The sequence below is a fragment of the Xyrauchen texanus genome, chromosome 23 (genome assembly GCF_025860055.1).
Source record: "Xyrauchen texanus isolate HMW12.3.18 chromosome 23, RBS_HiC_50CHRs, whole genome shotgun sequence".
In the NCBI taxonomy this organism is placed as follows: Eukaryota; Metazoa; Chordata; class Actinopteri; order Cypriniformes; family Catostomidae; genus Xyrauchen; species Xyrauchen texanus.
In genome coordinates, this window is record NC_068298.1 from 42,977,522 (window position 1) to 42,992,519 (window position 14,998).

The following is a 14,998-nucleotide window of genomic DNA, read 5'->3' on the forward strand; positions in this document are numbered from 1 at the left end:
GACGCCGCAGCATTAGGGTTTGATCTGCACCTACAGGGGTTCCCAGAATAAAAGAATAAAGTAGTCAGTCCTGGTCCTTCAACTACTAAACTATGACATTTATATCTAGGTCTACTACATGTACAGGTGGCCCCAGTGGGAATTAAACCAACAACCACAGGTGTTGTTTGCAAGTTGTACCTGATTGCCCAGTGCGAGCAAATGTCTTCAACATTGTCCCAACTTGCTTCACCTGCTCTTGAAGCGAGCCGCTGTCATCTGGGAAGTAACAATATATTGATTAGCAATACACTAAATATAATAGTAATATAATATAACCACAATTATCATACCAGTAACTTTCCCTGTAATTTCTATCCACAGTATGTTATGCATGGCATACAAGTTCATAATGAAGAACCCTTATGATAACATCAATTTCATTTTTTTTCTTTGAAGCAGAATATTTGTTTGTAAAAGGGGAGGAAAAGAAAATGAAATATTGGTATACAGATTTTGGTTGATATATCATACTGTACAGTGAAATGTGCTGTTGTTATATCCCTACTCACCTGAAGGACGGATAGATCAGGCAAATCTCCAGTCAGGCCTTTGTAGAGTGTGTGCTCCTGCATATCCACAGGTATTTTAATTGAAACATGCAACATATTGTAATAAATCTACAATATTCAGCCTTTACCTTACACCCTCGGTTGTTGCTCTACACTTTTATTATATTAAATACTTATTTATATAGCTTGCTCACTGTATAATCATGATAGCCTAATACTTATAACACAAGATTGCATCTTAAACGAATGACTGAGTTGAAAACTTGAATAAGAACGCATTTTACACAGAGGGGACCAGCTAGGGAAACTTACCCTGCCTACAATAACTGTTTTCATTTGATTTGAGTTACATTAATCATGAATAACCTTAGCCGAGTCCCCAGGAACATCGGGCTATTAAAGTAACAAGCCTATAACTGCGGTCTTATTAATTCTAGCTTCACCATACACTCAAACTGTTAGGTTTATCTGCTTTTACTTACATTGCTCTGTACATAATATACTGTTTTTTGTTCTTTATATACAGATTGTATTAGATTTGCACTACGTGTGTGTATGTGGGTATGTATGAAGGTGAGTGTATGTACGTATATGTATAATTATTTATTTTGTGTTCTTTTTGTTTTTAATTACCTATGTCTTGCTGCTGTTTTTTGGTATTGTTTGTATTGTTGTTGACTGGTAGCTCCTGTCACCTAGACAAATTCTTTGTATGTGTAAGCATACTTGGCAATAAAGCTGATTCTGATTCTGATTTTCTCATGGACCTGTAACACAATGCCCTGACAGTGACTTCACCGGTGTCCTGATCTTTATTAGAAACTGAGAGGACACCAAGTTAATATAATTGATATCACAATTATCACAAAAATTAACAAACAGTCTGCTTTAAAACTAAGAAAAAACAAGCTTCTATACTAACGTTACATTAAAAATGAACACGTGGCTGAACTAGCTTAGCCGCTATCTGCTGGCACACCACATTAGATTAAAATACTTACCCTTGTAGTTGTGCAGATAACTCGATATGTAGAGTTTAAAGCCCTTGTCCCTCTTGCTTGTCGGAGCAGGGGACCAGGCATCAACAATGCGATGAACATCGCTGACGCGTATTTTCGGAAGATTCTGGAGACATCGAGTAAAAAGACATTTTGGGCGACGCGCAAGTAAACCGGAAACAGATATGGCGACAGCGGAACTTCACAGTTCAGTCTTTGTCATGTGTTTTAGCAATACATTTTTAACATTTATAATGCGTTTAGATTTTTAAATATTATTATATTTGTTTTCATGTCTCAACCTTGGGATTCATATCCTGAGGTTACCAGAGCCGGCCAGATCCAGCTCTGTTCCTGATTGGTGTCAGGCTCCACTGCTATGTGTTGCTGAATGATGACGACAAACTACAGCCTGTGCCAACCAGACATCATTTCAGTCTTTTGACTTCAGAGGATGAACTGATGCCAACGCAATCTGTAAGACATGGGATACTTCATATGCCACTACCTGAACCTTGGATTTGGGATGGACCCCACCGAACCTCACCGAAATTACCTGCAGGTTGAAATGTGATGCAACTCATTGATTTCTGCCTGCATCACCTTTGTCTATTGATGGACTACACTCATGAAATGGAATACATAGACTATCATTTAATTGCCAACAAAAACCTTCATCAGCCACTAACATAAGACAAAGCATCTATGTGAATTTCTGTAGTTAATCCAGGATGAACTTCAAAGACATTAGTCATTAATCTTACAGTTCTTTTTTTTTTTTAAACACTGGACATTAACACTTACTTTAGTTCACAAATTGTAAACCATGACTTGCACTGCATACAAATAACTTATATTGGCATTATATTTATGTTGTGTAGCCAGAGAGGAACTGGCCCCCACAGTGGTTTTCTCCTTAGGTTATTTTTCTCCATTAATCAACATCTTATGGAGTTTTGTATTCCTTGCCACAGTCGCCTTCAGCTTGCCCACAGGGGTTCTAAATACAATTATTATTTATTTCTATACACATTTTACAATAATATTTAATCAAACTACACAATAATGACTCTTAAGACTTTATATATATTACCATTTCATTTTTTGTTAATGTATGATTTTCTGTAAAGCTGCTTTGAAACGATGTGGGATGGCAGATGTGTCAAGTTTTCTTTCTTTAAAGAAAAATCTTATTTTAAAAATGGTGTTAGTGCATTGTTAATATCTTGCAGTAAAAAAAAATTTCTCGTCATATTTTCGACAACAGTAAGTTTTAATTAATGTCTTTTTCGTCTCGTCTTCATTATCATTGACAAAAAAGCCCTCTGTCAACAACATTTTTAGCAGTAATTTCATTGTCAAGATTAACACCATGAAGAGGGGATGATTGTCGGTGATGGCATCAGAAGACTTTTGTCCATTTTTTGCACTCAAATGCTTTCGATCACTGTCAACTTTAATTGTTTCTTGGACAGCAACATGAACATTCTTCAAAATTTCTCCTTTTGTGTTCCACAGAAATAGAGTAATTTGGGTTTGGAACAACAGAACTTGATTTTGTTTTAACTATATCAACAACAGTTGCTCTATAACACTATGGCTAACATAGTGTTGCATAACATAAGTTGCATGAGTGTTTAAATATTGATGATGATTTCAGATAGCAAGCAGAGAGATTTCACAAAAATTGAGGTGGAGGTCAGCAGGATTGACTATGGAGATGTTGGCTGGGTCTCTCTTGAGAACATAAAGGAACTGTGTGGAGAAATGGCCGCCAGGTCTGTGCAAGCGCTGCAGGTTTCACTGGCAAATGTAAGTGACATTATCATAGTTGTGTCTAGAGTAGGGATGTGCACGGTTAAAGAATGTTTATGAGGGCTGGGTATTGATATAGATTTACCGATTTGATTCTGATTCACTAAATTTTGATTTGTTTCAGTTATAATGTTCCATTTGCTTGCATATATAAAAATATCTCTCAGCTAATCCTGTTAATTATAAAGACCTTCTAACTAGGTACACTAGGAAAATCAATAATCAATAAGATGTTATATTTAATATATGATTTTTACATATTTATTGTTAAATTGCATAATTTGTAGCCTACTATTTACAGTATTTATATTGATATGTTTTTACAATTCCTGACATTTAATCATAGAAAACTTTCCATGTCTTAGGTCAGTTAGATCACTACTTTATTTTAAGAATGTGAAACGTCAGAATAATAGTTGAGAGAATTATTTATTTCAGCTTTTAATTCTTTCATCACATTCCCAGTGGGCCAGAAGTTTACATACACTTTGTTAGTATTTGGTAGCATTGTCTTTAAATGTTTAACTTGGGTCAAACATTTTGGGTAGCCTTCCACATGCTTCTCACAATAAGTTGCTGGAATTTTGGCCCATTCCTCCAGACAGAACTGGTGTAACTGAGTCAGGTTTGTATGCCTCCTTGCTCGCACACGCTTTTTCAGTTCTGCCCACAAATTTTGAGGTCAGGGGTTTGTGATGGTGACTCCAATAGCTTGAATTAGTTGTCCTTAAGACATTTTGCCATAACCTTGGAGGTATGCTTAGTGTCATTGTCCATTTGGAAAACCAATTTGAAACTGAGCTTTAACATCCTGGCTGATGTCTTGAGATGTTGCTTCAATATATCCACATAATTTCCCTTCCTCGTGATGCCATCTATTTTTTGAAGTTCACAAGTCCCTCCTGCTGCAAAGCACCCCCACAACATGATGTTGCCACCCCCATGCTTCACGGTTGGGATGGTGTCCTTTGGCTTGCAAGCCTCACCCTTTTTCCTCCAAACATATCAATGGTCATTATGGCCAAACAGTTTAATATTTGTTTAATCAGACAGAGGACATTTATCCAAAAAGTAAGATCTTTGTCCCCATGTGCACTTGCAAACTGTAGTCTGGCTTTTTTTATGGTAGTTTTGGAGCCGTGGCTTCTTCTTTGCTGAGCAGCCTTTCAGGTTATGTCGATATAGGACTTGTTTTACTGTGGATATAGATACTTGTCCACTTGTTTCCTCCAGCACCTTTACAAGGTCTTTTGCTGTAGTTCTGGGATTGATTTGCAGTTTTCGCACCAAACTACATTCATTTCTAGGCGACAGAATGCATCTCTTTTAGCAGTATGATGCCTGCATGGTCCCATGGTGTTTATACTTGCGTACTATTGTTTGTATAGATGAACGTGGCACATTCAGGCATTTGGAAATTGCTCCCAAGGATGAACAAGGGCAATTTAGGCTAATTGCCTAAAGGCTTGACATAATTTTCTAGGATTTTCCAAGCTGCTTAAAGGTACAGTTAACTTGGTGTATGTAAACTTCTGACTCACTAGTATTGTGATATAGTCAATTAAAAGTGAAACCATCTTGTTTTTAAACAATTGTTGGAAATATGTTGTGCACAAAGTAAATGTCTTAAACGACTAGCCAAAACAATAGTTTTACTGCTAATATAAAATTGTGGAGTGGTTAAAAAATTAGGTTTAATGACACTGCTGAGGCCACAGGCTGAGTCTCATAGTGCTGTTTCTATCAAGTTATTGGATAAATAAGGGTGTGTGCGTGCGAGTGCGAGTGTGTGTGTGTGTGTGAGTGAGTGAGAGTGAGTGTGATCACCTGTTGCCACACCCAAGCAGATATACAGGTGAAACTCGAAAAATTAGAATATCGTGCAAAAGTTCATTAATTTCAGTAATTCAACTTAAAAGGTGAAACTAATATATTATATAGACTCATTACAAGCAAAGTAAGATATTTCAAGCCTTTATTTGATATAATTTTGATGATTATGGCTTACAGCTTATGAAAACCCCAAATTCAGAATCTCAGAAAATTAGAATATTGTGAAAAGGTTCAGTATTGTAGGCTCAAAGTGTCACACACTAATCAGCTAAACACCTGCAAAGGGTTCCTGAGACTTTAAATGGTCTCTCAGTCTGGTTCAGTTGAATTCACAATCATGGGGAAGACTGCTGACCTGACAGTTGTGCAGAAAACCATCATTGACACCCTCCACAAGGAGGGAAAGCCTCAAAAGGTAATTGCAAAAGAAGTTGGATGTTCTCAAAGTGCTGTATCAAAGCACATTAATAGAAAGTTAAGTGGAAGGGAAAAGTGTGGATTAAAAAGGTGCACAAGCAGCAGGGATGACCGTAGCCTGGAGAGGATTGTCAGGAAAAGGCAATTCAAATGTGTGGGGGAGCTTCACAAGGAGTGGACTGAGGCTGGAGTTACTGCATCAAGAGCCACCACACACAGACGGGTCCTGGACATGGGCTTCAAATGTCAAACGTCTTACCTGGGCTAAAGAAAAAAGAACTGGTCTGTTGCTCAGTGGTCCAAAGTCCTCTTTTCTGATGAGAGCAAATTTTGCATCTCATTTGGAAACCAAGGTCCCAGAGTCTGGAGGAAGAATGGAGAGGCACACAATCCAAGATGCTTGAAGTCCAGTGTGAAGTTTCCACAGTCTGTGTTGGTTTGGGGAGCCATGTCATCGGCTGGTGTTGGTCCACTGTGCTTTATTAAGTCCAGAGTCAACGCAGCCGTCTACCGGGACATTTTAGAGCACTTCATGCTTCCTTCAGCAGACAAGCTTTATGGAGATGCTGACTTCATTTTACAGCAGGACTTGGCACCTGCCCACACTGCCAAAAGTACCAAAACCTGGTTCAATGACCATGGTATTGCTGTGCTTGATTGGCCAGCAAACTCGCCTGACCTGAACCCCATAGAGAATCTATGGGGCATTGCCAAGAGAAAGATGAGAGACATGAGACCAAACAATGCAGAAGAGCTGAAGGCCGCTATTGAAGCATCTTGGTCTTCCATAACACCTCAGCAGTGCCACAGGCTGATAGCATCCATGCCACGCCGCATTGGCATCCATGCCATGCAAAAGGGGCCCAAACCAAGTACTGAGTACATATGCATGATTATACTTTTCAGAGGGCCGACATTTCTGTATTTAAAATCCTTTTTTTTTTATTGATTTCATGTAATATTCTAATTTTCTGAGATTCTGAATTTGGGGTTTTCATAAGCTGTAAGCCATAATCATCACAATTATATCAAATAAAGGCTTTAAATATCTTACTTTGCTTGTAATGAGTCTATATAATATATTAGTTTCACCTTTTAAGTTGAATTACTGAAATTAATGAACTTTTGCACGATATTCTAATTTTTTGAGTTTCACCTGTATGGCTAACATATGTAAAGTCAAAAAATAAAATAAAAAATGTGTTTACCGCGTTTCAGGTTTTTCTGCTTTTCTACTGTTTCATCTGCGTGTATTTTACCTGTTGCTGCTGGCACCTAGCTAGAGTCTGTGTTTTTTTTAGCATCGCTTATATATCTGTTTTCAGCCTTTAATCCTTAACATCTGCCATTTTGCCATTTAACTGCTCACATATTCCACCTGCACCCGCGTTCTATTTTTATTGCGATTAAACTGCGTGCAATTTTTTCAGCGCGCACCCGTTTTTTCTCCTCTGCGGTACACAGATTATTCCATCGATCTCAAAGCACTACTTATCAAGAACAACCAACAACAACAAACAACTGCATGAGGGATTCATATCAATCTCAAACCCTCACCGCTCAGGAACAACCAACAACAAACAATTTGCGGTAAGTCATGGCATCCGCTCATGTTATTTCTTCCTGCATTGCATGTCACATGTTTACAATAGCCTCCTGCGTCAGCAGTGAAGGATTCACATGTGATAAATGTAAGGAATTAGTCAGGCTGATGGAGACTCGCATCCAAACGCTAGTGGAGGTCAGTGAGAAAGAGAAGCCGTTAGATACTGTTTCAGATGCGAGTAGTACAGAGAGCAACATACACACTTTGGTTCCGGCTGTAGAGCCCCTGCAGCAGGGCATTTGGGTGACGTCTCTGTGGCATACTCGCTCAGCAAAGAGACACCACTCTCCCGTTCCTGTTAGGGTTTCCAATTGATTCTCTCCACTCAGTGATACACCCACTAAGAATCATGTTGGAACCTGGAAATAGAGACTCCAGCCACTATTGTTAATTGCATTTCGGGGGCCAGAGCATCTGACATCAAATCAAATTTACAAGTGCTGGCTAATGCTAAACGTAGATTTTCTAAAATTGTTATCCATGTCGGCACTAACGATGTCCGGCTTTGCCAGTCGGAGATCACTAAAGATAATGTTAAAGAGGTGTGCGAATTTGCAAAAACGATGTCAGACACTGTAATATGCTCTGGTCCCCTCTCTGGTCCCCTCTGGTCGTGGTGATTAGTGGTATAGTAGATTAGTGTCACTGAATGGCTGGATGTCTGAGTGGTGTCTGAAAAATAAAATAGGATTTATAGACAATTGGAAGAGTTTTTGGGGTAGACCTGACCTACCAAAAGGGATGGACTCTATCCCTCCAGGGAAGGTGCCTATCTCCTCTCTAGTAATTTGTATCATAGTCTTAATAATGACAGTATTTGACTAACTGGGGCCCAGGTCAGGAAGCAGACAAACTGGTTAATCCGAACGTCTGCTAGCTGCCTTGAGAAGTCACACAGGTCACATAAACTACAACACATAGAGACTGTATCACCTAGATATCTCATAGAGACTGTGTCTGTTCCCCGAACTACCAAACACAATACCCTCACTAAATAATTTAGAATTTTTTTTATTATGGTCAAACTTGAACAAAACAAACAAATTAAAAATACACATAATATAAAAATAGGGCTACTAAACATTAGATCTCTTTCTACCAAATCACTAATTGTTAATGAAATGTTTACAGATCATAGATTGGATGTGCTCTCTTTGACTGAAACCTGGCTTAAACCGGATGAATATATTAATTTATATGAATCTACTCCCCCAGGTTATTGTTGTAAACATGAGCCTCGTCTGAAGGGTCGAGGAGGTGTTGCTAAAATTTACAGTGAAGTTTTTGGTGTTACTCAGTGGACAGGATAAAATGCAAGTCTTTTGAACTAATAATGCTTAATGTGACACCGTCAGATATAAATAAAAAATCTCTGTCGACTTTTGTCCTTGCTACAATGTATAGATCACCCGGGCCTTATTCTGATTTCCTTGGTGAATTTGCACATTTTTTATCAGATCTTGTAGTTACTGTAGATAGAGCTTTAATTGTTGGTGACTTCAACATTCACATAGATAATGAAAATGATACGTTGGGATTAGCATTTATTCTCAACTCTCTTGGAGTCAGACAAAATGTAACAGGACCAACTCATCGGCATAATCATACGCTAGATTTAATTTTGTCATATGGAGTTGATGTTGATAATATAGAAATTCTGCAGCAGAGCGATGACATCTCGGATCATTACCTCGTCTCTTGTATGCTGCAATCAGCTAATGTTACTCCATCTACACCACGCTATCGTTCAGGTAGAACTATTCTTTCAACCACTAAAGATAGCTTCACTAATAATCTTCCAGATCTATCTCATACACACAATAAAACCCAAAGCCCTGAAGAACTTGATTTCTATCGGGAAGACACGCAGGCTTGAGTGAAGTTTGAGATGCCATTTACTTGATAGATGTAAAACGGGAGGTGATGTCTCTCTCTTTGGCCTAGTCCCCGTCCGGCAGTCCGAGGTAGTTGTACCCAGAACCGTCATGTCCTGCCGGAGATAGGGGGCAGGTGCGAGGAGCCTACCCCCAAAAAGAGAGAAAGTAGTATACTACCCCCAAAAGAGATGATCCAGTTTGGTACGAGCCAGGTCTTGTGTTGGGCGTTTATTCTGGAGGAGGAATTAAGAGATGCAAGCGTCAGAATTTGACGTGAAATTTGCAATACCTCTGGCGTGGTTGTGTGAAGCCTTTGCGATGGGAAAGCAGTTTTTTCGAGTTTGATTTTATCCCTGTGCATTTCCTCTTTGTTCTCGAGTGTGATTTTGAGCACTCTGTCGAGAGCCCCTGATGAGCAGAATCTTTGCTTTAGGCCGGCATTGCTGTGCAGTGTCTTTGTTGAAAGATAAACGACATTTGATATGAAAACCCTCCGGCGAGGGAAAGTTGTTTGAGGTATCTTTGCCAAAGGGGACAACGTATGTAGATCCATACGATAATGGCGACGTTGCGTGCAGTCCCATCGTTGAAAGACATTTGGTATGAAAACCCTCCGGCGAGGGAAAAGTTGTTTGAGGTATCTTTGCCGAAAGGTGAGCAACATGCGTAAAGCCATACGGTTATGGCGACGTTGCGTGCAATCCCTTTGTTGAAAGAATTTTTTTTATATGAAAACCATCTGATGAGGGAAAGTTGTTTGATGGTTATCTTTGACAGAGTGAACAGCATAGATAACGCCATATGATAATGGCGATGTTGTTGTACCATAACTTGTTGAAAGCCATCTCGTTATGGTGCGAGCTTCTGGCGAGGACGGCTGGTTTGAGCAATACCTATGCGAAGGAGCTGTGCTTGAGCTTATGGAAGCCCGGCGAGGGGGAGGGTGGGGGCATGATTATGTGCTGTCCTTGTGAACTGTGAGCTTGCTTGAATTGAATCATTGTGTAGATTGTGGGATGAGCTGGGGAAGAGCCACCAACCACCACCAGATATGCATGAGAACTTATGGCTGATGGGGAGTTGAGCTTGTTTGATGATTTGGGTCAAGTTGACTATTTCAGGTATGATTGGGGAGAGCAGCAGCCGAGCATCTTCATTGTAGATTCCAGTATACCTTGAAGGGTGCTCGTCGAGCTGGTTTGTGGAACTCCTGCGAAGCGAGGGAGGGGGTCAGAGACTATGTTGAAAAACCTGGGAATGTGTCTGGCTGGGATGATGAAGTTACGGGAAATTCTCTGCCATGTCAGACGTCTCATAGGGGACATGATGGTTCGAGGAGGGCCACACTTTATTGATTGTAGTAACGACTGCGGAATTGTCACATGACTACGATGCTTTTGAGTTTCTGGAGGGAACCCATATGACGCTGGCCGTGATGATGGGTGTGGAATAAGAAAGGCCTATTTTAAACTTCTTTTGTAGATGTAGCTTGCTGTGTCATCGCGGAACGAGGCTGCAGTGGTTCTGGGAATGTATTTCCTATTTCTGAACTCAAACATATATTTGACCCCATATAGGGTAAGGAACCATTTCATTGGAGGGTAGAGGGGAAGGTTGTTTGCTGGACCGAATGATGAAGTGCTGTACGAATGGCGAGGAAGGATTTGAAGCTTGGGTCTCGGTGTCATTTCTTTCTTCCCTCCGCTGAGCCGCATCGAGACTGGGATTGTAGATCGAGAACATTTGTTAAATACATTCAATTATGAAATATCTAGCAATGGGATTACTTACGAAGAGAGCATCTGGAGCGTAGGAAGCTATATTAAAGAAAGTATAATTCTGGCCATTCCCCTGTGAACCATGGTCCTAGACGGCAACCCCTGAATCCTATGGAGGGAGCCATGTCCGAGAAATAGGGGCCAGCCAGCCATCATCGATTGGTGGGTAGGAGAGGCTGTCTATGGAATGAGCTAGTGTGAGGAGGCGGAAAAATGGCGGAGTGGCCTTGAGGAATGATAAGCATGGCAAAATTGAGGTGGCCTGATAGGGCTGGAGATTGCGTTAGGAGACCCAAACTGACCAGGGGACGACGTGAAAATAGACCTGATCCTGTCATGTTTCTTTAGGGGGAAGCTTGCATGGTTAGAGAATATGTGTGATGTCTAGAATTCTAGAGTTGTGGGTTGTTTTTTTTCTTCTTCTCTCTCTCTCTTATTCCTCGAGCTGGAGCAAATACGGTGAGAATAATAATGTCTCAGCTTCATGAGAGTTTAGTTGTTGGCTGTAAAAGGAACACAAGAGTCTTCATGTACTCCCGGCATAGAGCCCTGAAGATGCAGTGGACAGTTTAGTTTTTGAAGGAGGTGTGCCCCAAAACATACAAAAATGTGTGCATGTTTGTGCAAATCATCTTGCACAAGACTGCTTTGTGAATGTGTGTTGATGTGAATCGGTGTAGAGTATGAATGGAAAATCATGAACTCATTAATTCTGAATGCAATGCACACATTTTTACTAAGGGTTCTAAAACCCCCACACCCTGTGACTCCCCATCTAAATCACCAGGTAGTGCCAGCAAGTCTGGGAGTTAGAATGCTTCTTGACGTTTTTACAACCCAAAGAGCCTCTCCAGAGACACTCGTGATATCGCCATCTACACACTGAAAATCTATACACTCATACCATTTAAAACCACGAAATGGCTTATTTTTAAGGAAATATGTTTTATTCCCGTATGCTTGGGTATTTCTGCTGTTATATCAAACTAGTTAAGATTGTTTAGTTGTGTAGTTAAACTCTGAGGGCTTATATAAATAATCTTAAAATATATATTCACTTTTAAGTGTACCAAATACAAGTTTCTTGGTATCAAATTTAACCTTACGACTCGCCCTAGCTGAATATATATATAAGTTTACATTAAAATGTATTCTGCTATGTTTTACCATCTTTTGAGTGATTCCAACCACATCCGGACCCTGTCATAAATTAGGCAAATGAGCAGCCTTGACAAGACAAAGGGAACCACCTCGCGCCAAAACTGAGGAGCCTTATTGGGTCATTCCTCCCAAAGGAGGCGTGACCTCCCTACCTTAAAAGTCAGGACCTGGTGTGGAACCTCTCTCTTCTTCTTCCTCTTCCGCTCTTCTCTTACTTTCTCTTCTGAACCTCTTCAAGTTTCTTCAACTTCTCTTCAAACTCTCGTCAGACATGTCTTTGGTTTTATTTGGCGTTTATCTTTTTCTTGTCTTCGGACAAAGCTCAACACTCTACGTTTTTGGAGCAGTCCGATATCCTCCGGGTGAAAGGACTCTCTCTCTCAGTTTCAACCATTACTCCTAAGATGCTTTGCACTTCCCGCGAGCGATCCATGCTCCGGAAGCACCAACAGATATCCTCCAGCTCACGGACGCAACGAGGACATTCACGCACACACGCAGCCTTGTTCAGCGACACAAAGGTCCATTTTGCAAGTATTATTCCATCTAAATTCAAATGCGTTAGAGTGTGTAATTCCCTTGCTGGCTCTTAAGGTTTAACTGTTGTAACAAGTTTGCTATCTCTAAAATCTCTTTATTTTCCTTCCTGTTTTACTTTGTTTGTTCTATGTTAAATGTTTGTTGTTAAATGTGTTCTATGTTTGTTTAAGTGTAGTGATATATCCTAGTTCCTTGTATTAAACCCAATTATACACTTGATTGTCTGTGTTGGTTGGTCATAAGGCAAAGCCTCTTTAATGTGCGATCTAAAGCTACGAGCTGATATTATCAAAGTAAGTTAACGTGCTTTGATTAAGTAAGCTTATACTAAGAATAAACCTTCTGGAGAATTGATCAAGAAGTATCGAGCAAAGTGGTTTGCTGGCGAACTGATTGGTTGTGGTACGGGTTAATTCCATTAAGGTGTTCTGAAAATTAATACAGCCTGTCTGCATGATGTATATTCTTAATTAATTATAATTCGTTGTGTTTAATTATCTATATATATATATATCTATATATGCAGAACGACGTGATGGCGAGGAAGTCCACCCCTCCTCCCAACGACCAGGTGCTCTGTCTTACCACGGCAGATGTGAGGAAAACTCTACGTAGAGTCAACCCACGGAAGGCTGCTGGACCAGACAACATTCCTGGCAGAGTGCTCAGAGGATGTGCAGACCAGCTAGCAGATGTTCTTACCGACATCTTCAACATCTCTCTGAGCAGTGCCGTTGTTCCAACGTGCTTCAAGGCCACCACCATCATCCCCATGCCAAAGAAGTCTTCAGTGTCCTGCCTCAACGACTACCGTCCCGTCGCACTTACACCCATCATCATGAAGTGCTTCGAGAGGCTCGTCATGAGGCAGATTAAGACCCAGCTGCCCCCCTCACTAGACCCACTGCAGTTTGCATATCGTTCAAACCGTTCAACGGACGATGCCATCACCACAACCCTCCATCTGGCCCTCACCCACCTAGACAATAAGGACTCATACGTTCGAATGCTGTTCATAGATTTCAGCTCAGCATTCAACACAATCATTCCCCAGCACCTGATTGGAAAGCTGAACCTGCTGGGCCTGGACACCTCCCTCTGCAACTGGATCCTGGACTTCCTGACTGGGAGACCTCAGTCAGTCCGGATCGGGAACAGCATCTCCACCACCACCACACTGAGCACTGGGGCCCCCAGGGCTGTGTGCTCAGTCCACTGCTGTTCACTCTGCTGACTCACGACTGTGCAGCAATGCACAGCTCGAATCACATCATCAAGTTCGCCGATGACACGACCGTGGTGGGTCTCATCAGCAAGAACAACGAGTCAGCATACAGAGAGGAGGTGCAGCGGCTGACGAACTGGTGTAGAGCCAACAACCTGTCCCTGAATGTCGACAAAACAAAAGAGATGGTTGTTGACTTTAGGAGAGCACAAGGTGAACACACTCCACTGAACATCGACGGCTCCTCTGTGGAGATCGTCAAGAGCACCAAATTCCTTGGTGTTCACCTGGCGGAGAACCTCACCTGGTCCCTCAACACCAGCTCTATCACCAAGAAAGCCCAGCAGCGTCTCTACTTTCTTCGAAGGCTGAGGGAAGCACATCTCCCAACCCCCATCCTCACTACATTCTATAGAGGGACTATTGAGAGCATCCTGAGCAGCTGCATCACTGCCTGGTTTGGGACTTGCACCGTTTCGGACCGCAAAGCCCTGCAGAGGATAGTGAGGACAGCTGAGAAGATCATTGGGGTCTCTCTTCCCTCCATCAAAGACATTTACAAAAAACACTGTATCCGCAAAGCAACCAGCATTGTGGACGACCCCACACACCCCTCACACAAACTCTTTACCCTCCTCCCGTCTGACAAGAGGTACCGAAGCATTCGGGCCCTCACGGCCAGACTGTGTAACAGCTTCTTCCCCCAAGCCATCAGACTTCTCAATACTCAGAGACTGGTTTGACACACATGTGTCCTGAGTTGCACTTTAATTACTGTTACTTTATAACTGTCTGCTACATCAATAACTGCTATGTGCATAGAACATTATCTCATAGTATGTTATGTTTACATTTTTAGAAACTGTCATCTTTTTGCACTACTGAGTACTGGTCGGCGCTGCACTGTCTATTGTCCTGTTCATTGTCAGTAATTTGTTGTACTGTCCTGTACTTTTTGCACATGTTTGCACGTGCACTTTATATAGGTATATATAGGTAGTTTATATAGGTATTTTATTTCGTTGTGTAGTCTCATGTGGTCCTATGTTGGTCCTTTGTTGTTTTTATGTAGCACCATGGTCCTGGAGGAACGTTGTCTCGTTTCGCTGTGTACTGTACTAACTGTATATGGTTGAAACGACAATAAAAACCACTTGACTTGACTTGCTATCATGCAACAGAGATCGGATATCAACG

General features: G+C 41.1%; 1 protein-coding gene and 1 long non-coding RNA gene across 2 annotated transcripts in view; one reads left to right on the forward strand and one right to left on the reverse strand.

The window, feature by feature from the left end:
• The window catches only part of LOC127663491 (uncharacterized), a 49,622-nt gene that overhangs the window by 15,540 nt on the left and 19,084 nt on the right, over positions 1 to 14,998 (forward strand). Inside the window, exons 3-4 of the mRNA XM_052155090.1 lie at positions 3,210 to 3,361; positions 7,079 to 7,204. Coding sequence (XP_052011050.1) covers positions 3,210 to 3,361; positions 7,079 to 7,204 — 278 coding nt within the window. The remainder of the gene's footprint in view (positions 1 to 3,209; positions 3,362 to 7,078; positions 7,205 to 14,998) is intronic.
• On the reverse strand, positions 6 to 1,788 carry LOC127617086 (uncharacterized). Its single transcript, XR_007967273.1, has 4 exons — positions 1,553 to 1,788; positions 552 to 608; positions 181 to 258; positions 6 to 30 (listed from the first exon to the last, which is right to left on the reverse strand). It is a non-coding gene; the product is annotated as an uncharacterized LOC127617086 (long non-coding RNA).